Source organism: Myotis davidii, unplaced genomic scaffold (genome assembly GCF_000327345.1).
Source record: "Myotis davidii unplaced genomic scaffold, ASM32734v1 scaffold147, whole genome shotgun sequence".
NCBI classification, from domain to species: domain Eukaryota; kingdom Metazoa; phylum Chordata; class Mammalia; order Chiroptera; family Vespertilionidae; genus Myotis; species Myotis davidii.
The window spans coordinates 1034978-1058641 of NW_006383010.1; the positions used below are offsets into that span (position 1 = coordinate 1034978).

At 36.0% G+C, this 23664-nt stretch overlaps 1 protein-coding gene across 1 annotated transcript in view; it reads right to left on the reverse strand.

The window, feature by feature from the left end:
- Window positions 1–622: 622 nt before the first annotated feature.
- Window positions 623–23664, reverse strand: part of CEP85L (centrosomal protein 85kDa-like) — a 90987-nt gene continuing 67945 nt past the window's right edge. Inside the window, exons 6-13 of the mRNA XM_015557787.1 lie at window positions 21237–21416; window positions 17774–17926; window positions 15669–15823; window positions 12622–12739; window positions 12068–12118; window positions 11122–11229; window positions 9057–9288; window positions 623–5351 (exon numbers count right to left, since the gene is read on the reverse strand). Of these exons, the coding sequence (XP_015413273.1) occupies window positions 5188–5351; window positions 9057–9288; window positions 11122–11229; window positions 12068–12118; window positions 12622–12739; window positions 15669–15823; window positions 17774–17926; window positions 21237–21416 (1161 nt within the window). The 3' untranslated portion in view covers window positions 623–5187. The remainder of the gene's footprint in view (window positions 5352–9056; window positions 9289–11121; window positions 11230–12067; window positions 12119–12621; window positions 12740–15668; window positions 15824–17773; window positions 17927–21236; window positions 21417–23664) is intronic.

Below are 23664 nucleotides of genomic sequence, written 5' to 3' on the forward strand. Positions count from 1 at the left end.
ACTGCTGATCCAGATAGTCACCAACTTCCTAGAGACACTGAGGCCACAGCCCACATGTGTTACAAGGACCCAGGGTGCCAACCACAGGGCATCTCTGGTCTAGGCTGGCAAACTATCAAAGGTGAGATGTCAAGGTCCCTGCATAGTATGATCTTTTCACAAGGTCACATTCATAGCGTATGTTTCAGTCGGGTTTCAACGTTGATTAGAAGGGGAAATATTTGATTTGCTAGTCCAAGCTTTTAGCAATATGGGAAACTAAAATGAAATTTTCTCTGTTGGAAAAGAAAACACTCTTGATATAAATGGGGATTTTCGAAATCCAAATGGGGGACACAGCACTATTAGTTGAAATGGATATAGATATGTATTTACAGCACCTGTTATATAAAAAAAATCTCAATACCCTTCATGGGAAGGCCATGAGAAAAAGCTTTTTAGTAACCGAAAAGAAAGTATAAGACAGACCTAACGCAGAAGTCTCCACTTTCTAGTCATAGGTTCTCTTATTTATAGAAAACTTTTACCTAAAGGACAAGTCAATATCATCTTGTCACTGAAAGTTCGAGTCTGAAATTTCAAATACATTGTTATATTAAAATTAAGCACTTGGAAGAGATAAATCTTTTAGTAAAAATTTTATTTCTCTGTAAATACAAAGTCCAACATCAACAAACAATAATCCAGTGGAAAAATACTTAGCCATTAACATTGAAAACTTTTTTAAAAATTTAATAAATAGAACTTTGGCATTCAAAATTCTAGCTGTAAACCCTATTAAAAAACAAAACAAACAGAAAAACAGCCCCTTTACAAAAAAGAGGCAAGAATGACAGATCAGAAGGCATAAGCCAACCAGCGGCTTCACATTCTTTTTACAAGGACTGTATTTCAATTAAGTCATGACCACTGTATTTACACATGAGGTATTCTGGGTGGTTCAAAACTGAACCTAGTTTACAAAAACCACCAGCCATAGTGACTGATTATACACTCTGCTGTGCTTCTCATGTGACCACCTAGCACCTTACCACTCTTGCCATCACACCAGCGTGATGTTGAATTTTATGTTTATATATTTAAATAACTATTTATACATATATGTACACACGCATTCACACACGACATTCCAAAGGAGTTTCTTGCTCACAATATGGGGAAAAGGCTGGGTTCCAAAGATATATATCCGACACCTCCTGTCATGTTTACTAAGTTATCTACCTAGTAATGAAAAACTGCTCCTTGCTTTAAAAAAATCGTTAATGAGTCTAACAAGGTGCGATAGTCATCAACATTCTTATAGCTCTTGTAAAATAGAAATGAATGCTTACTGCAGGCAAAAAGGCACGAAAGGTTCTCTCTGTATGCAGCTGCAAGAGTGTTAATGACTTACTGAATTGAAAATACACTCCTAATTTACTCAATACTTCCTTTAAATAAGAAAAAAAATCCAAAGTCTCTCCCCTTCATGATTAAATATTATTAAATGTATAATATTACCATACAGCAATATACTACCATGGCATTTTGGGGTGAATTTGGAAATTATACTCTATATACCAAACAAATAGTTTTTCTTGCTTTGTGAGTACTGAAAAGAATTAAGAATGGAAATGAAGTGAATTAGCTTTGGCTCAGAGAGCTACAGCCACTGGCAGTTTCAAGTGATACGGTCTAAGTGAGCATGGTTATGAGAACTGCTTATTACTGTAATTACATATCTACAATGATAGAGATCTATGTAAGAGGATGCCAATAATCCAAACTAAAGGTATGGCTGAGCTGAACTGTGCTATGTAAAACCACAGTCCAAGTTCTCAGCTGCTATTCAATGAACTATGACTGATATTGAAAAAATGTTTTCCCAATAAAGTAGTTCCTTTAAAAATACCCTCCAAGAGATTCATATTTATAAGTCTTGAACTATCACAACATTAATTTATAAGCTTATTCATAAGTCATAAATGTACAATATCTATTTTAGCAACACTTCCTAGCCCTTGAGATTGTCCCTAACAAACTACTAAAAGAAATCTAATTCAGTTTAATCACTGCACTGTCATAACCAAAATAAATTTCACTAAAATATAATATTGTTAACATTAAATATTGAATCCTATTTCAAATATAAAACAGGGCCACACTTCTTAAAAGAAAAGTTCAGGCATGAAAATATCTAATCAATTCACTGAGGCTTTTTAAAATGAAAGACCACTGCAAATTTACTAACAATTAACTAGAGCCATCCTTTTTTCCTGACCTCAAATGAAAAGACAACCATTGTGCCTTTGATCTGCACAGGTAATTTGGGTATTTTATTGAGACCACTGTTACTTTATCTCTGCTTTAATGTGACTGAGGCCGAATGAGTTCAACTTCAAAACCCGGAAGACTAAGAGTAAATTTTGATAATGCATAAAATACTTCCTTAGAAGACAAGCATTTAATCACAAAAGCATAATTTAAAAGTTTTCGTATCTAAGGAATTTTTCAAATAGATTTACTTTAAAATTAGGTTACTTTTCACCTCAGACCTATATCACTGTAATAACTTCCAAGAGTACCTCATTCAAACTGACACAAGAAATTGTCTTGGGAACGGGCATTTTCTGAAAAATGAAAATCAAATTTAAATACTGATGAATTAATCTATTACTAGTTCGATTTTCTCCCAAAATACCCTCCAAGGCCAACCACTTATCTATGTCCTTTCACCAACTCCAGACTCCAAGAGATTACATTTTGCAATTCAAGGCTATACTTAAACTATCACATCTTAATTTCCTTTTTTTAATGGAGTATATACATTTTGGAAAGTGAAATATATAAGCAGTAATTTGTTAATTTCCTACTAAGTTAAATTTTTTTTGACCTCAAGACTTATGAATTAGGTGCAATTCTATAAAAGTTTCAGAAAACTTATTTTAAAAAATAAAGTATTTTATCCCAACTAAGCCACAAACAAAATGTATCTATAATAGATTAAAACAAATGACCAAAAGTTTGTTTAAAACAATAATAACCATAAAATCCCCCAAACATACACTGAAAAACTAGGAAATATTTAAGTAAGAACCTAGTGACCCAGGTAAATCAGTGATTATTTGCCCGTTAGTACTATATTTTAGGGTGCCTTAATTTCCAAAATTGTGAAGGTTGGGGTGGGGGGTGGGGATTCTATTAAAAAAGAATATCAAAATACATGCTTCATTTAGATGCTCCTTCCTACTTTACTATAAAGGGTCATTTTTATAGATATTAATTTTTACAAGGCAGAATTCTTTGCCTCAGATTTTGGGCACAAATTTACTACTCTCTGAATATCCTCAACCCACCAACATTAGAAAGCAAATGAACACATGAGAAAGCCAAGTTCTTACTAGTGCTCAGTCCCTCCTTACTAGGGCTAGGGGCCTTGGGATACAGAATCACTACCGTGCACTGATTTCTTAGTGTCCAGATCCTAAGAACTAAGAAGAGGAGAGAGGACTCAGGCACTGAACAGAGGGAAGTCTGATGCTCTCACCATGTGTTATAATTGACTGCTGCAATATAACTAAAAGTAACTTATTGAGAGCTGTACGTGAACCAAATGCTGAACTGGGCAGTCTTCTTCAAGGCCTTACACCGTGTTTTCACTGCTGAAAATATTTAAGAAGAATCTCTTCCGGGAGCAGCCTTTATACCAGGATATAGCCTGGCAAGAAAACAGACATGTGATCTGCTCTTATCTTGCTTGACTCACACCCCTTATTCTGTCTACCTCTTATGTCTTGACTTAATGAGACTTAGCTGCATCAAAGAAAACACACCGACTTATAAAGGACAATGACTGTCATAACAAAGTATATTCAAAACAACGTAATGAACGCTCTCAAGGAAATAGAATATATAGTCCTTCCGCATTACCAACTAAAACAGGGAAATAGTCGTTTGGAAGTTTAACTGATTGCATGTCTACTTAAATAACAGTTCCATTTCTTAGTGACAGCATGTACTCCAGTAGAACTAACCTGACCAAGTCTGTATTCTATGAAAACGCGTTTTTAATGTACCTACCTAATAAAAGGAATTGAAATATCACCTAATTTAAATTTTGTTTTCTGCTTGTGATGATTCAAATATAAAGAGGACAAGCTGGCTTTTTCTTAAAGTAGTTTCAACTTTAAAACATATATGAAACTGTTAAAATGTAAACATTTGAGATTTGGATAAATAGGCTATTGTTCTAGGGTCACTTTGTTAATCTTTTACAAGAATGAAGGGAGGCCTTAAAAGGTCTGCATTAATTATATATGGCTTTGCTTACATTAAACAAATGTATATAACATATAAGTAGAAACCATAAATAGTAAGGAACATGTCAAAATTAGTTCAAATTATGCTAAATTGCCTTGTGATATATATTATGTAATTTTACTATGCTAGTGAAAAAGATCACATCAAAATTTCACACCTTTAAGGCAATCGATAATCCTTCTGGAAAAAAAGTTGACCTATCTACAGTACTACAACCAACTCAACCCTACACCTCATCATCTCGGCACAGCAGCTGTTCAAAACACAACGGGTTTGCCCCCCTGTGCTACTATTAGAACACTTGCCTGCTGTGGGAACTCTTGCTCAGCCAGCCTTTGAAACCCCAAAGTCTAACACAAGCTTCTACATGAAAGAAAAAAAAATACAAGTGCGTGCCTTTCTCAGAAGCTTTGCTCTGACCCTAGAAATCCTTACTATTTTATGAATAAACACACATGCATGCGCACACACACACACAAACGTATTCACACAAAGACATAGGATAAAAAGAAATCCTCCCTTTATCCGAAGGGCACTCTTCACAGCTTGGTCCTACCCTCAGTAGTTTGAGAATACACAATTTTTTCCCTTATATACTTAATCACATTTTCAAATTGTAATTTGATTGATTGTCCTGATTAGATAAGCCCTTTGAGACCGCCTTACATCCCCTTTCCCAGCAACAAAAGAAATCCACGGAAAAAAGATCCTATGTGCAAGTCATATGTCACTTGCAACTTTCCAACATGGCACCTTCAGCGATCAGACGAGACTGGGTGCGTTCAGGGTGGTGTGGCCGTAGACCAACATGGCTCCTAAAAAGAAATGTGAAGACTAACACAGCAGCATTAAAGAACAGGTCATTATTGCTGTGGGACTAGCACTTGATCACTGAGTAGTGCAGTTGTCTCCCATGTCCTGAGCATAGCGGTCTGAGATGGTAGTCCTCAATTCATCGATGTCCCTCCGTAACTGGCAGACATCGGACAGTTTTTTAGTGAGTGTCTCTGGGCTGTGGTCATTCTCCGTCTCTTCAGCGGAACAGTTCAGTGCTGTGGAAATAAAACAGGGAGAGAAGGTCTCACATTTTTCTGAACAAAGGCATTTTAGGATTTTCCACTTAATTATCATTGACAATACAATGTTATTCATGGAACACCATTCGGGGTCAGATTTAAATTATGCATCATTCATTATTAAATAGGTCTTATTAACTTGGTCCTTTCAAAATGTTGTTAATTAAAATGTATTAAATTCATACAGTAATGCACACAAATTCATGTTTAATGGATGACAATATTCCAAAAGTAGAAAAAAATCCTCCTCTAGCAACTCTATTACAGCTTACCTGGACCACTTAGTTCTTCCCATTTGGCAAAAATCTGAAAATCATTTGTGTAGTGAGGGTGATACCTCACATTTTTATAGACTGCAAAGTGGGTTTGTTGGCATGAAAACAAATCATATATATATATAACTGGGACCCCCAAATCCCAAGCAATTGAATTAGGCTGATTGCTAGGTACCCTGGCTGAATAACTGAGGGTGAGGCTGAATAACTGAGGGTGAGGCCCTAAGCCAGATAGCTTTTAATCATTTACTCCAGTTCCTCTCTTTATCAGCATATATCAACATAAAAGCAGCTGGAGCCAGTGACTGTAAAATAAACCTTTCTTTATATCTTCATTGACCTTGGTAGCTTATTAGAGCCATAAGAGACAGATAACTTATTTTAACAAACATTAAATGAATACCTGCCATGATCCAAGATGTTGAGGTCAGCAAAAATAATGTAGGTAACCTCCCAAAATATACACACACTTTGAATAATTATAAAGGCAGTGTTTATTAAAATACATTTCATTTTCAAAACTGAGCTATCAGCTGTTAAAGTGTGTATATATTTTTGGGGGGGACACCCTGTAGATATAGTGGCTTATTCTTTCATTTTATTATTTTTTTAATCCTCACCCAAGGACATGTTTCCAAGGAGGGGAGGGGCCGGGAGGGGACGGGAGGGAAAGAAACATGGATGTGAGAGAAACATCTATTGGTTGCCTCCCATATGTGCCCGAACTGTAGAGGGAACAGGTTCATTGGAAGGGCCAAGGAAGCAGAGTAAGCAAAGGTATAGAAGCAGAAAACCAAATAGTCTGACAGAATTTGAAAAACTTCAAGAAAATCAGTAACCAGCTCTAATACGGTAGAGCACAAATTATGAGAGAGGAGAGTACCAAGAAATAAGGCTGAAGAGACAGGTGTGAGCTACCCGTCTATACTTTGGGGAGTGTAAGTATTAGGAAGTCCACAGATCACTCTGGCAACACTGTGAAAAATGGACTGGGGGAGGGGCAAGATGGTTGACAGACCAGTCCAGAGGAAAGCTTGAATTAAGGCCACAGTGCAGTGAAGTTGTAATGGCAGAAATACACAATAGGAGCAGGAAGAGACTGATAAAAACAACAGAGTCCAACTATCCTCAATATGCATAGGGGCCAGGGATTGTGTATGGGGCACACGACAGAGGAAAGGGGATAAAGTCCAATTGGGGTGACAGGTGGATAGTGCTGCTCACTAAGAGGAAGAGCTGGTTTACAGAGGGAAGAGCAGTAGGCTCTGCTTTGGACATATTGAGTCTGTGATGCCTATGAAGCAGCTGGTCCTAACGTACAAGCCAATATAATCAGGAGCCCAGAAGGGACTTTCTAGGCAGAATAAGAGATAAATGTCTCTATGGGTCAAAGGTACAGTGATAACAGAACGCAACAACAGGATATGAATAAGATTATTCAAAGAAAACATCTAAAAAGAGAAACAAAAACCCAACCACACAAGGTGTCTGGGGGAGCTCAGTATTTCAGGGGCAGAGAATTCCGTAGAAGTCTGAGACTGAGCAGGCATAAAGGTAGCAGCAACCTACAGAGTGACGTCATGAACACCATGGTGGCAGAGCGTTTAAGAAGCATGGGTGAACATTGGGGGGATAAGGACACATTTGTAATATTTTATTCATTAATGGGAAAACAAACAAACAAACAAAAAAGCATGGGTGAACAGTGCCAACAAATAATCCACAGAGTGAGGAGATGGAGATTCAAAAGAATTAGCTGTACAATGCTAAACTCCAAGGTAAGAATTCTGGGGTTAAATTGTAAAGACTGGAAAGAGTATTCGTGGAGAGATGACTGTGGCAAGGTTCTTAAATCTCCCTTTTATTCATATTAAGATAGCTCTCTTATCCTATTATTGAAAACATTAACAAATTATTATATAGGAGTGTGTAAATGTAGGTTACAGAATAAGTAAAAGAGTGACCATCTCTGAAATGGTGGAGAAAATGAGTTCTGACACTGAACTTTTGCTTCTTGTTCCAAGAGATCATTGCTAACTGAGCCACCCCATATTCACCTAGCAAACTCCTCCTTTAAGATTCAAGCCAACAATAGTCACTCCATGGTGTCTTCATAGCCCTTACCAGGTAGATTCAGTTGTTTTCCCTTGCGCTCCCACTGTCCCTGTGCCCATCTCAATTATACTTATCACAACGCCCTAAGAATGTGGTTAATGTGGGAGGCAAGGGCTGTGTTCCAATTATCTGCATTATCACGCCTGGACTGGAGAAGGCATTTGATGAATATGAGGGAAATTCTGCTAACATCTCTGAGCACAGTTACATGTTTCATTTAACAAGTGATACACTTTGATCAAGAGTATTATGTATTTGGTTTGATAAAATAATTATGATACAAGATGGTGGAATCTTTTTTTTAAAATATATTTTTAATTGATTTTTTACAGAGATGAAGGGAGAGGGATAGTTAGAAACATCAATCAGCTGCTTCCTGCACACTCCCACTGGGTATGTGCCCACAACCAAGGTGCATGCCCTTGACCGGAATGAAACCTGGGACCCGTGAGTCCACAGGCCGACGCTCTATCCACTGAGCCAAACCGGTTAGCGCAAGATGGTGGAATCGTTATAAAACTGGGAAAAAACCCAGTCCCCTCTCTAGGTACATATTTACTATATTATTAGGTAATTACTCAATACAACATGTTGCTGCATAAATGACCTGACTCCTTTCCTACCTCCTCACAGAAGTCCATTTCTTCTGTATTAAAAGGAGACTACCACGTCAATAATAAAATTGAGAAGCACATGCAGAAATGAGTGTCCCTGCAACAGCAGCACAGAAGGGACGTGACACTGGGACACCCTGTGGCAGCTGTCACAACTCTGTGTGGAGGAAGGCAGAGTGAGGCAGAACGGGTGGTGTCACACCGAAAGGGACAAAGCCAGCAGGTATGCATGACAAGAGCAAGAGACCTGTAGGTATGAAAACCTCCACAGAACAAACGCTACAGAGGAAAGTGAGGGAGTATCTTTTCTCCAGTATTTTCCAGTGGACAGATGGCTGGGTCTATTGAAAGCCAACAGAATTATCATGTTAGAAGAGTGGTCAGGAAACCACACCTATTATCACTCCATCAGGGATCTGCACAGCTCAGCACGCAGGCAGATTTGCCATTCCATATCACCTATGGCCACACTCACTTCTGTAGGCATAAGGTAAGTCCTACTAATGAAGTAAAAACATGTATTCACGACCCACAGAATGATTCAGAGATTTAGAAATCTACATAGAAAAGGAGATTAAAAACAAATATGGAAAATGCAGTCCGAAGTTCCTAATTCATGAAGACCGGTTTTTCTAACAGTTAAGCAATACTCTAAGGACAAGTCATGGGCCACTTACATCTGATTCCCAGTAATAATGAAAGATTTGGCTCCTTGCCCTGAGCACGCTGATTAAGAATACTGCACAATGCCTTCAAGTCAAACAAACAATAGGACATTTCCTTGAACAGCTGGTCAATCACACTCAGATCAAAGAGTGGTCGTTTGGAAAGAACCGTCTGCTGCCTGGGTTGGTCTGCTTCCTGGCCCTCATCCAACACAGAGCATGTCTCTTCTGTGTGTCTTTGGTTCTGCAATGGAAGAAGAAAACATGGTTAAAACAGAGGATAGGTACTCAAAAGCCATACAGGCTAACATTCCCCGCCACCCACCTCCCGCCCCCAGTCTATAAACGAAACAATGGAATACTATATGCACATGAACCAAATTTAGTGGGAAAAAAAAGAGAAAAATAATTTAAATAATGGAATGGTTCCTTTGCCCTACAGAGGAAATACAATTCCAAACCGTCTTAGTTTCTAAAAGTCTCTCACATAATCAGCATCTTGATTGTATATGTATTTTTAAAAAACAAGATTTATCCTAAGAACAAAATGAACCACAAAGGAACTTACACCTCATCCTGTAGTTTTATGGTATTAGTATCAATAGTGATTTAGTTACTAAGTATGTATGTTGTTATAGTAACCAGAACCAATATTTTCAGTGTAAGAGAAAAATACAACTAAAACCTCAAAGGAAAAAAGACCCTGAACAACTGTAAATTGTTAAATTTGAATTATCAATATGACTCATGATTTACTACACTTCGAGAAAGTTACCCTCGCCTCATCCCCCAAATTGTCATCATCTACTCCCATCCTGAAAAGTGCTCATGAACGATAAGTAATTAGCTTTCCAACTGGGACTGTATTTCAGAATAACCAAATAGCCTGAGTTGATGAGAAAAAGATTTTTAAAAAATACATGAGTGCCAGTTAGTAAATGTAAATGGAATGATGTAATTAGAAAAAAATACCGTTCTTTAATCATCTAATGATGCAGATAATGATCACCGCTGGATACTACAACCAACAAAGTAGAGGGTGCTGGCAAACTACATATTCACACAGTTGCCTAAGCACCACCCACAGAATGCCTGCTGTTTGCAGAGGCTCTAACATGAGACTGGAAACAATCGGTCTGTCACCCTTAACCCTATGAGATGAGTACTGGTGTCACTAACAGTGAAATAACCAAACATATATAACTTGATGATGTGAACAACACCTACAAAAAATGCTTGGCCTGAATCTAATGATGTCTTTAGCTCTAACTTCTAGCTCACAAGAAAATAAAGGGGGTAGAGAACAAGACAAATGACACCAGGAGGAAGCAATCAGACAAACCTAGAAGTCTGACAAATAAAAGTCTGCAAGACAAACAGGCACAGTTTTATCAACAAGTCACTAACGTGGGAGAAGGGGCCTTACGTTTATAAGACAAGGAAATGCAGCTCACTGTGTTTCCTGAATGCTAGTTTCAAGTCACTATAAAAAGCATTTGTAAAGAAGTGCAATATAGACTGGGTGTTATCAAATACCAAGACATATTATTCTCACTGGGTGTGACGATTGTGATATGGTTATACAGGAAAATGTCCCTAATTTTTGGAAATACATTCTGAAGTATTTAAATGCAAATGTCACAATGACAGTTAAAAACTAAAATTAAGTATTATCTGTGTAACATGTCCTGAAATGCAAGCCAAGTAGTTCATCTCATAATTAAGTGAAGAAAGTGTAATCTGTTCCAATGACAGTGTCAATACTGCATTTTCCTTAAAGATTCCCTAGGGTAATTGTATACATTCAATTTATGCCTTATTCGATGATTTTGGGCCTAATCTCTATCTAACATTTGACTTAGAGTAATGTCTGTGAAACTGTATTCTAAGACAAAAAATAACTCTGTCTTTTTATTATAATTTTAGTAAGAAACATAATAGATTTAATTAAACAGCACATCAAAATCAAATCTTCAATTTAAAAATGTTTTTTGAATATATACAAAATAAGCATCTGCTTTAACTTAAATAGAACCTGAAACATCCTTTGAAAGTAATTTGAATTTCTTCTACGCACATCAAGCAATGTTTTTGTTAATCTCTGCAGGCTTCTTTCTTTCTTATCCAGCTCTTCCATCATCTTGTGAGTGGTCAGCTTTTCTTCAGAAAGTTTCCCTTGCATAGACTAGAATAAAGAGAATTGTAAACAAAGCATGTCAAAATTGAAAGCAAAATGCAATCTGGTAAGTAACAAGGAATATTGATTCTGAATAGTTTAGATCTATCATCCTCCCCAGTCCCTTGGAAGATGAAGCGCTCACGTTTAAGTCAAACCATATTACCTCTAGAGCAGATGTCTACAATGGGAAAAAAAAACCCATCTTTTCCAAGAACGTTTTTAATCTGGGTAAAATATATTAAATCTACATAATACATAAACAAATAAACTTAAGTCTATGTTTTGATAATACAGGAAGAATACACATAGAATTATTACGAAGGAGAAGGCTCTTGCACAGTGGACTAAAAATAGACCACTGTCAGACCTCCCACTGGCAGGTGAACAGACAGAAATGAGGACAACACCTCATAAACTAATTCAAGCAGATCATTTTGGAAAGAAAATGAAAAATCCTATGAGGTTTTTGAAATGTATTCCTATCTAATAAATATTATTATAGTAATAAAAAATGATAAAAATACAAAATCCAATGTCTTTAGTTAGATCATGATGACCTTAACTAAATGTGTGTTTAGTAATAGAGATAGACTACACACAATTAAAACAAGGACAAGTAAGGAATAGACAATCTTCACATTTTTTTTGAAGAATTGATTCACTGAGCAGCATTTCTGTTCTAAAAAACTGGAAGATTAATATTAAAGAATTTGCAACTTCATCTCAATTGCTATTAATCTTTTCACACAAATATATACATATGCTTCAATATGTTTAAGTTGTGTAACCATTAAGAGTGAATTGGCAAGTAGCTAAATTAAAATGAGCACAAAACATTTCTTACCTGAATTTCTAAAATCATTCTATTAATCTCATCTTGTTGGCGGTGTATTATCTAAAACACAGAAAACATACCAGTCTGAATCAATTTTTTCCCATTGCTTTTTAAAAGTATTGGTATTTCAAGAAAACAAAGAAAATCACAGGAAATTATGTTTTTTTTAAAAATTAGGGTGTAATTTTTTTATAAAAGTATTCATACCAAGTATCTGTTAAATAGCCACATATGTAAAATTGCAAAAGTCTTCCTATTTCTTAATAAAAATGTTCTGTAATGCAATTTACAAAAATAACTTTGAAACAGACTTTGAATAATGTAGGAAGGAAAAAGATATCCTTTTGTTTTTTTCTAAGAATATAATTTCCCGAGTTTGGTTTTTATTTAAGTTTACTTAAATGGGTATTTTATTTCCAAATAAAAACATGCAAACTAAAAATTCCATCAGCTATTAAATATTATAAAAAATATAAATCAAATAGCTCTAAGTTATATATCTACACATATGACCATGACCACACAGCATTGATTTCTTGTTATTATGAAAGATATGTACTGACCTTACTAGCATTCTCATTTTGTTCTCTCAGGGTATCATTTTCAGTCTGAAGCTGTTTTGCATCTAGCATAGGAAGGCGAATTCCATCTTCAAGGCATCTTTCTACCTTTTGCTGCAAACTGTTTTAGAAAAACAATTATATAAAGAAAATGGGCTCTAGATGCTAACTTTGGTAGAAAATTTCAACATAAATACAGCCCCTTCTGAGGGTCTATAATATTTTTAATCAAGACTTATGGACAGTATATAAATAAGTTTGAGTACCTATAGTTCATGAAAGTAAGCAACATACTGGAGGCTGATCATCTCTTCAGGAATGAGACCAGAGTCAAGCTGCTTCGTATGTGGGATCCTCAGGCCCTCATCACCCTCACCCGAGCTCTGAGGTCTAAGCCCTCTTCTCTTCTTCCCCCACCAAAGCAGAGTTACTGGGTTAAGATGACTGTGGTAGGGAGCCTAAGAATATGAATACACATCTTTTGCCTTCATTCTGAGCTCAGGAAAAGTTTGTAAAGATAGCTGTTGCCTAAACCAGCAGAATTACATTTCTCCTTTATTAATAAGACTTCACCTAACAATTTCTCATGCTAGCCATGAAACAGAGTTGCATTTTAGAAGAACAAAAGACAGAAGACCCTCTGGCACACTAAGAATAAAAGGGTAAATGAAAGGATGGTATTAGCCCTGAGAAAATTAAAGCATTTACAATAATGACCAAAACCAAAATCTAACAGAAAGACACTTAGGAATAGTTCCACTTTAGCTTGTGGTCATACTCAAGAGTTACAGAATACTAAAAGAAATAGACTTCATCTTATTTGGGTTTTGCTATTTCCATTATTTTTCTCCTTTCAAGTATTATGGCTATCCTGTGTTTTCTGCCTTTCAAAAAAAACAAAGGAGCATGTGTGACCTTGCTTCCTGACAATGTCCTCAGTTTGGCTCAATACATGCTTATAGAATTTCAAAAGAGAAATGCCATATTCAGATTGTGGACAAAGAATTGACAGTCCTAATATACAATATGGGCTTCAGATGTGTTGGTAAATAATGGCACTAGAGAAGTTATATGTATTACAAATGTAGTGTACTGCTTTGTAATATATTACCTGCCATGAAAAAATTTGCTTTCTCAGTCTAAAAGTGAAAAACACATTATTTCAATTTCAGAATACATTTTTTCCCAATGCAGTCAAGATACAACTATGTATTTATAACATTCCAAAAGACATAAAACTTTTGAAAAATGAGCCAACAATGAGAAAGGGAAAATGTATTGTCATGGAAAAATACCAAGTAAGTCCTCTTTCATATATCCATTCTCATTTTCTTTGTTATAAAGCATGCTCACTTAGAAAAGTAATAAATCTCTTGATCATCAAAGGTATCAACTACTGCATTATTAGGGATCACATCCACATATTTACTTACTTTTCTAATATGAAAACTTTTCTCATTTCTTTTGAAATCTCAAAAGTTCTTATGTATTCATAAAGCAGGAACTTAAGAGCTATTATACAAAACCGAAAACTATAATGATATAAACAAAGTCACATATACATCTGCAGTTCTGGCACTTCAGGAATACTGTATCATTTAGCTGAGGAAACGGAAATAACACTCCTGCCCACAAAGTCAAGTGCCGCCATAGCCATACAAGTACTGAAGAATATAGAAGATCTTCTCTGGTTCTTTGCACCCATTTGAAATTGAGCAAAATTTTCTGGGATAATATCATCTCAGAGAGTATCAAGATAAAATTAGGAAATGGAAAACGTATTCTGAAATGCACTGTATTTAGTCTTTCCAAATAAAAAATACCAGTCTCAATGTCTCCAAAAACCTAATAAAAGCGAAAAATCTAAATAAAAGAGAAGGTATAAAATCATATTAAATATGTAAAAGCACACACTGGAACAAAACAAACATTCAAATTATTTTCAAGTGTTCTTAATTCTATATTCATAAAACAACACAGCTTGAGTTTACAATCATAATGCCCTATTAAAAGAGAACAGATACATTACCTCTTTTCATTTTATCAGTAAGATGACAGAAAAAGATATATGGTAGAATTAGTGGAAGTCATAAAGCTATTTTGAGACGAGAGATAGGATATAAGATGTGGAGTTATAAAAAGTTCCCTTAAAGAGCAAGAAAGCAGAAAATAGGAGAAAAGTAAAGGTAGAATCAAAGTGTATGAATTTTTCTGGAGCTTAGCATAGGAACACTGAATTGTCCCAGAAATTGGAATTTTCTGCACTGAAATCCAAGGAAAAAAAGGAGACCAGACATACTTAAGACTATGGAAGTAGTAAAGCAATATCAACATGGAATCATCAGATAGATTTTGATTAAATAGCTGAGAATACATTGAGTTATATATAACTGATATAAGCATGAAGAATATATTTCTTAAATTTAGTTTTTTGTTGCTTTTTTGTCTCATTCTTCAGGATATTTTATCTATTTATGATCAATAATCTAATAAATTTAAGTTTTACAAGACAGAAGAGTACGTGTACATGCATATGTAACACAGTTGTCCAGATTTTTCAGGAATCCAATATTAATTTCCCAGCTTGAATACAGTAGCTAAATATACTAACAAATAATATTCCCTATAATTCTAACTGCAGTGATTTAAAAGCAAGATCCCATGAGGCAAGATGTGTCAGTCAAACTGAACCGTACGTGGCAAATGGCCCTGTCTGTCCCTCCACGGCAAGGTGAAGAGGAGCCAATCACGTCACTGGACACACCTCACTAAGGAGGTCAGTCTGAGTACCTGGCTGCCCCTCTTCCTGATACTTTGAGTTTTCACTTATCTCCCTTTGGCAAGATGTCAGTATGTTGCATTAAAATGTTAAACAACTACTGAGACAACCTGTTTTAAGGACACAATTACTTCTGGATCTTAACAATACCTCTTTAAGATAAAAAGAATAAAGAGTAACAATTATAAATTAATGTATTTTTAAGTGAAATGCTTTATGAAAAATATAAAAAATTTTAAAATAACAAAAGAATTACTGAAGGTTTTCTTACTTCTGAACCGTAGTTACCAACTCCTTTTCTTTCTTTTTCTGGCATATTAACTGTGCCTCTTTGTCTTGACCCTGTTTTTTCATCTCTTCAAGCTTTTTCTCCATATCTATCAAAGTCTCTTGCAAATTCTTATTTTTTTCTTCTAGAACCTGCAGCTAAGAAGAAATGTTTTAAAGTTCATAAAACATGAAATATTAAATGTCTTTCTACTAGACATTGTTACTGTGTTCTCAAAGATTAATACATTGGTTAAAATCACACTGTATTTTCATTTCATCCCCTTACTAACACTTTATTTCCTCCTTTGTGTAAAGAGAGCTGGGAGAATGAAATTATGGAGAAGAAGAGAATGGAATCAAAAAGTTCTAGAGGACAGCGAGAGAAGGTGAATGATCTCAATTTGAGTGATTTTTTAAAATTATATTTTTAATTGTGGCAAAATATACATAACAAAAAAGTTACCATTTTAACCATCTTTAACTGTATATTTCAGTGGTGTTAAGTACATTCACATAATTGTACAACTAATAATCAGAACTCTTTTCATCTTGCAAAACAAACTTCATACCCATTAACAACTCCCTATCCACTTCTCCCCCCAGCCCCTGGCAACCACACTTTGACTTTCTGTCTCTATGAATCTTACTACTCCAGGGACCTCATACAATATTTATCTCCTTGTGACTGGCTTATTTTACATAAGAAATTACCCTCAAGTTCATCCATCTTGTAGCATGTGTCAGAATTCCCTTCCTTGTTAAGGCTGAATGGTGTGCATGTGCCACATCTTGCTTATGCATTCGTCCATTGGTGGGCACTCGTTGCCTCCACCTTTTGGCTATTGCAAATAATGTTATGAGCACACATCATGCACAAACATCTGTTTGAGACCCTGCTTTCAATTCTTTTGGGTATATACACAGGAGTGGAACTGGTGGATTGGATGGTAATTACATTTTTAATTTATGACAAAATTATCATTTTCCATAGTGGCTACACCATTTTACACTCTGACCAATAGTGCATAAGGAATCTAACTCTCCGCATCGTTGTTGCCAACACTTGCTTTCTTCTTTTTTTTACATTAGCCATCTTAATGTGGTATAAACCCATGCTTTAAAATCTATATTCCTTGCTGTTCCTGGTCATGCAAATTCCTGTCCTCCTCCTTCAGTCACCCTCTCTTAGTTATACAAATTATAAATTAACTTAAACAGAGAATGTGTTGTAGGTCTAGAGTCAGCAGAATAGTGGCACTCTGTGGATTAGACCAATGATTTCAACTGGAGCAAGTTTCCCTCCCAGGAGACATTTGAAAACATCTGCAAACAGTTTTGGTTTGGGGTGGGGGGAAGGACAAAGCAGTGCTATTGACTTCTAGTAGGTAGAGGCCGGAAATTCTGTTAAGCATCCTTGAACGCACAGGACAAACCCTACTACAAAAAATTATCCACCCCAAATGTCAATAGTGCTGAGGCTGAAAATTCCATGATTAGAAAGACTTTGAAAAAAGACTGAAAAATAGGTGGTTTATAAATAGGGTTTCAGGAGGACAGGCCCCAGAACTGGTCGAAAGACTCGGAAGGGGGTATCCTTAAGAAAGGAAAATGGTCAGAAAAGAAGGTGAAGGAGTAAATGGAGATCATAAAATATAAGAAAGAATTTGTGGAAAAATTAAGAAGGATGAGGAAAACAAATCAAATATCTGGAAAGATAGTAAAAAAAAAAAAGGTCTTCTTGAATCTTGTTGGAGAGATCTCACAGAATGCTGGGAAAAGTCAGACTGTGTGAATGTGTGAATGTGTGTATGGGGTAGGTAGGTCAGACTGGTTTGGAAACTACCTTTGAGAGTAGAACATACAGTGAGACAGTTAACATACAGGTTCATTGGGAAGGTAACATTAACAAGAAAGATCTACTTATGCTCAGATGAACAGTTTCTAATTAAAAGTTAATCCTAAAAACAGCAATTAAACAGATTTAACTTATAATTAGACAATTATATAACTAAAATTTTATATTATAGAAGTTATGAAATTTCTAAAGCATTAACTGAAAATATGTTCTTCATGCCATTTAAAGACGAGCACTGGATTTCCTGTTACCTGGAGACTCTGACTCTGGACATCATCTAGAGTTGGAAGATCAGCCAGATACTTCTCCAAGGTCTCAATTCTTCTCTGCTTTTCTTTGTTTTGTTCAGATTCCTTCTGGCATTTCTTTTTCAGGCTATTGATGTATCTATCTCTAGTTTTAAGCTATAAAAAGATTATAAATCTTCAGTGGTTTTGTGCCATTAAAAAAATAGTAACAAAACAAACATTCTAATCTTAGACATCACTGAATTCTCCAACAGTTCTAGGTTATAGTTGATACCACACCAACTCAAGTAAGATTTACTTTATTTCATCAATTCTAATATTCACATTTTTTCAAATTTCATAGCACTGAAATCAAGTTTTTGAAATTTTTTGTTTTCATTTACAGCTGATGGCATCTTTTAAACTGCAGTCACCCAGCAGTAATAAAGTTTTTATTGTATTATCTACTCTAGTTTTTAATACCTGCATATGTGAAAATTTAGTCAAGGCTATTCTTATTTTTGGCATTTCAAGAGTGTTATGTACATGTTGAAACTAATTATTGAAAATTTTACATTATACTTTGGCACTGACAAAAGTTATTGGAATTCAGCATGACACAGAAACAGAGCCACGAGGTATAATTTCAAAATCAGTGAAGCAAGTCATTCTTTGAAGGAATGAGTCCATTCTTATTTCTTGCAAAGTTATATCCAAATGTTTTGAATTAAGAAGGGAAGATAACTACAAATAATTAAATCTGTTCTGTTACTAACAAACTTGCAAAGGAATTACTTATCATGGACTAAAGCAATACAATCAAAGCTAGAAGGGCTTTCAACAATAAAGATTTTTTAAAAATTAACTAAGAAAAATCTAGGAGGACTTACTAAAATTATTAAATAGTTGGGAACTGATAAGGGAACTAGCCATACCAATCCATACCTCAAGCAAGACCACTGTTAAGGCATTGTGGCATAATTAAGCTTACAGCCTGTGTACTAAAAATTACATAAAATAAAGCAGTGCCTTACTATTAACGTCATTTTAGGATTGATGAAATATGTTAGCTGAGCACCTACTATAGAACACATAGAGCACATGACACTAGGAAATCCCAATCTGTGTAGGTCAGACCCCAGATTTCTATGCATGAAAATAAACTCTTTAAATTCCACCTTATATGCAAAGCTCTTTCACACTTAAGATCAATTAAAAACAATATGCACATATAAACAGTTGCCTAAAAAGTGAACTCCAGACTCATATTGACCTTAAATCACCAGTCTTCCAAACATTTAACATTTTTTAGAAGTTTACAGGGTTTTAAAATACTTTTGCAGTCTTTTCCCATTTTCACCAGGGAAATAAATGCTAGTAATTAGTGGTATAATGGAGTAGTCCTTCATATTTTACTAAAGCTAACACTTGTCCAAAATTTAGTTTCTTCATGCCTTATCTAATTTCTTCAGGTCCAATGTATAACAAATTTTATTAAAACAACTTCAATTGGAAAAATGAATCACATCTCATTCATTCTATCAGTAACATCAGAATCCATTTATTACCTTGGGTAAGAAGCAAAACTGGTAAAACAGACAAATCCCATTATTTAGTGGGGCTTTCTCAGGACTAAAGGCAAGTGTGCTGGTATGACAACTTAACTTGTGATCTATTACAACTCACAGATTGATGGCACTGATGGTGACCTGCAAGACCACATAGTATAATTCGCTTTCAGAATATGAGGCCTAGAGATCTTTTGTGACTTAACCACAAATCTCAGAGACAGAGTTGGGATTTAAGCATAGATTGTCTGAACACTAAAGCTGATGTCCTTTCAGTTCTATACCACGAACCAAATTCCCATAAATTCTCTTACAACCAGCTGTGCTGGATCGCACATCAACAAAGCCTGCTCTTCCTTAGCAAATAACTCTTTAAGTGATAGAAGTAAACACAACTACCAGTCTATTTTACTAAGTGTTCTAGAATTTACACTTAGTTGTTTAAGTGTCTTAAACACGACACAGTGATGTCCTCACAAAGCAGCCACTGGTATAGATCAGCGATGTGGCCTACTACACAAAGAAGTTCACGTTTTCTTCTTTTTCTTTGGTCGGTCAACTGTCTCCTTTGCTATGATGCCAAGCTCGCTGCCCTTGATCACCAATCTCTGCCAACATTCTCCTACTGGATAACCTCCGGTATTTGTTGACCACAAGTTGATAACCCATAAGCACTGGGTCTTGTTTTCTTCTAACCTTGCTCACTAACAAGAAGCTCTTTGTTTTATTTTATTTTTTAACTTCAAAGTTTTGTGTTGTTTTAGGTTCACAGAGGTCACTGAAGTCTGAATTCCAGTAATTATCCCAGGTAAATGAGGCATCACTAATAAATCTTTCCTATCCTATTTATAAAAGTTAAATGTTTTTCCTTCCAGGAAGTATTATGCAACACTAAGATCATTCTTAGAAGGCAACAGGAGCCAGGCCTGTTTTAGAAGAGGATAATAAACAAATTCATTTTTCTTTATTTTAAATACAATAATTAGAACAAAACAGGTCAGTGAGGAAATGTTTTTCTGTAAATTTTTTACAAATAATTGTTACAACCAAAGCATCAGCTGTGGAGTTAAATTGTCTTGAATTTTTCTCCTAGCTTTTTGACAACTTCCATCTACATGCAACTAGACAAATTTCTCAAATTACTTTTCTCAAAGCTTGAGTTACCTCATTTTTTAAAATACGGGCATAGTATATATCTCATAGGGTTTTCTGAAGGTTAGGATTAAATAAGAAAATGCCCTGAATGCACATTAACATGCTCTCTGGCACATACAAGAAAGAGCTCACTAAAAAGTAACTTCTTTTATTATTATTATGCTTATTAGCACATTAAATGTTTTTCTGTAAAAAAAATCCGTCTTGATCAGCATTAGAGAAAATACATGAGGAAGAAAACAATGTAATCCAATCTCATGTGGGCCCAAAGTGCTGTGTAGCTGATGCATTACCAATGAGTGTATTTTCCAGCTGCTACACTCCCTTCGGGAACTAAGCTCCATGCTGTCTGATACACACTTTAGCCTCTACATTCACCCCTTCCTCAAGTTTCCCTGGCACAGACATGTCCATTCTTACCTGCTTCACTCCACAGAAGGCAATTCCTCTTCCTTTCCAAGAGTGCCTCTTCCACCTTGTTGTCTGTTATCAACCTTTCCAACTCTTCTCTTGAACTCACTTCATCATGCAGCCACTCTGACATCTTTGATGTCCCTAATTATTCTTTCTTTAGTCCTTTGTAATCCAGCCCAGACTAACAGGCAAGTACCCCCCACCCCATGTTACCCTGACTCATCCGCCTATCTCCCTCTTCTCCCCACAATAATGAACTTTTTAAAGATTTTGCTCACTTCTGATGGGGTCCGTTCATGCATGTTGAAGAAATGTTTTTGGCCTAATTTAACTTCATTAAAAATACTTACCTTTTCCTCTAATTTCTTCTTCTCTTCACTAAATTGGCTTATTCTTTGTTTGAGAAACTGATTAAGCTGTAAAACCTCTTTCTCGGTAGATGCAAGCTTTTGCTCAAGTTCCTCTTGCTGGGAATTGGACACTGACGGATCTGAAAATGGAGTCTGGAGTGCAGTGCTCTCATATTGTGGCTATTAGGAAAGAAAACACAGGTAAGACTTTAAAAGTGTACTTGTCTTGAATAAATGAAAAGAAATTGGAAATGAGGTAGAGCACATATAAGCTCTAGCAATAAACAGATCTTGGCATAAATTCCAGTTTGCCCCTCATGTAATAAAGTGTCACACAATGAAACTGTCAAAGTGCTAAGATAGCTGTATATGTAGTAGCTACGGAAAGGCTTTATAGATAGGCATACATATAAAAACTCAAATGAGGTGTTGAATGCCAGGAGCCAGTCCAAGGTCACCTATCTGAGAAAGGTTGTTTCCCCAGGTAGGGATTTTCCCCTGAAGTTAGGGAGGGAATAAAATCCCTTAACTAAGTGCCAGGTGGGTAATTAATCTCCTTAACTATGAACAATCATGCTTAAGCTACATCTTTACTCCCTGGAATGGAGATAAGAAACGCCGCCCTAAACTTTGGAATATCGATTGATCCCTGTGCTCTGGCAAAGGGAAGGTGAAGTGCACTGGAGATGTGAGGGAAGAAGCCAGGACTAGGGACACAGGGGATACAGCTCAGAAGATAGACACCCAGGACTCCTGGGAGGAGTCATTCCCTCATGCAGAGGAGGACATCTTTCCCACATAGACATTTGCCTCACCTGGGGGGAAGACAGTTGATACATCCTATTGAAAAACACCTTTCCCTGAGGCCACTTAAGTGATTAAAAGCAACAATTAGCCTCCAGGCAAAAACAACTGCCCCACCCTGTTGAAAAAAAACTCTGAGGATGAATGCCTGGGGGCAATTCAAGTCAGAATCCTATTAGTCTCTAGTCTAGACAGAGGCGGTCTCTTGAGGCTTTGAGTATTTGCCTGATCCAATTAGTCAGAAACAGCCTTTAACACTGTCCTGCACTAGAGATTGAGTGGTATAGAGGATCTACTTAAAACATAGTCACAAACCCAGACAGACAACCAAAATAAGGAAACAAAGAAACAACCCCCAAATGAAAGAACTAGCAAATTCTCCAGAAGGAGAGAGAAATGAAGCAGAGATAAGAAATTTATCTGAAATAGAGTTCAGAGTAGTGATGTTAAAAATGCTCAACAGTATGAAAAAAGATAAAGCAACTATGAAAATGAACAGTCTGAGATAAAGATGACATAACACAAATAAAGAAAACACTGGAAGCAATATACAGCAGATTAGGGGGAGCTGAGGCTGGAATCAGTGAATTAGAAGACAGAGTTGAAAATATCACTCAATTAGAGAACCAAAAAGAAAAAAAAACAATTAAAAAACAGGAGGACAGCTTAAGGGAGCTGTGGGACAATGTGAAATGTAACAATATTAAAATAGTAGGTGTGCCAGAAGAGGCAGAAAGAAAGTAATAGAGAAGGTGTTTGAAGAAACAATGGTAGAAAACTTTCCTAACCTGGTAAAGGAAAATGTCACACAAGTTCAGGAGGCACAGAGAAACCCAAACAAGAAGAACCCAAACAGACCCACACCCAAACACATCGTAATTAAAATGCCAAAAATTAAAGACAAAGAGAGAATAATCTCAAAGGCAACAAGAGAAAAGAAAACTGTTACCTACAAAGAAGTTCCCATAAGGCTGACACATGATTTCTCATCAGAAACTCTACAGGCCAGAAGGGAATGGCATGAAGTACTCAAGGTAATGGAAAGCAAGGATCTGAGACCAAGATTACTATATCCAGGAAGGCTATCATTCAAAATAGACAGTCAAATTAAGAGCTTCCCAGACAAAAGAAAAAAAAAAGGCTAAAGGAGTTCATCACCACCAAGCCAACAATACAAGAAATGCTAAAGGGATTGCTGAGAAGAAGAAACAGAAAGAGAAACCTGGCCATACAGAATTAAAATGGCTATAAATAAGTACCTCTAACAATAACCCTAAATGTAAGTGGATTAAATGCTCCATTCAAAAGGTGTAGAGTAGTGAATGGATACAAAAACACGACCTAACTATATGTTGTCTACAAGAGACACACCCCAAAACAAAAGACACACGCAAGATGAAAGTGAAGGGATGGAAAAATTTTTCCATGCAAATAGAAAAGAAAAAAAAAGCTGGAGTAGCAATACTCATATCCAACAAAATAGACTTTAAAAGCATCATGCTAAGCGAAATAAGCTAATCGGAGAAAGATAAATACCATATGATCTCACTCATTTGTGGAATATAATGAACAACATAAACTGATGAACAAAAATAGAGCCAGAGGGGAAAAATATACCAGAATA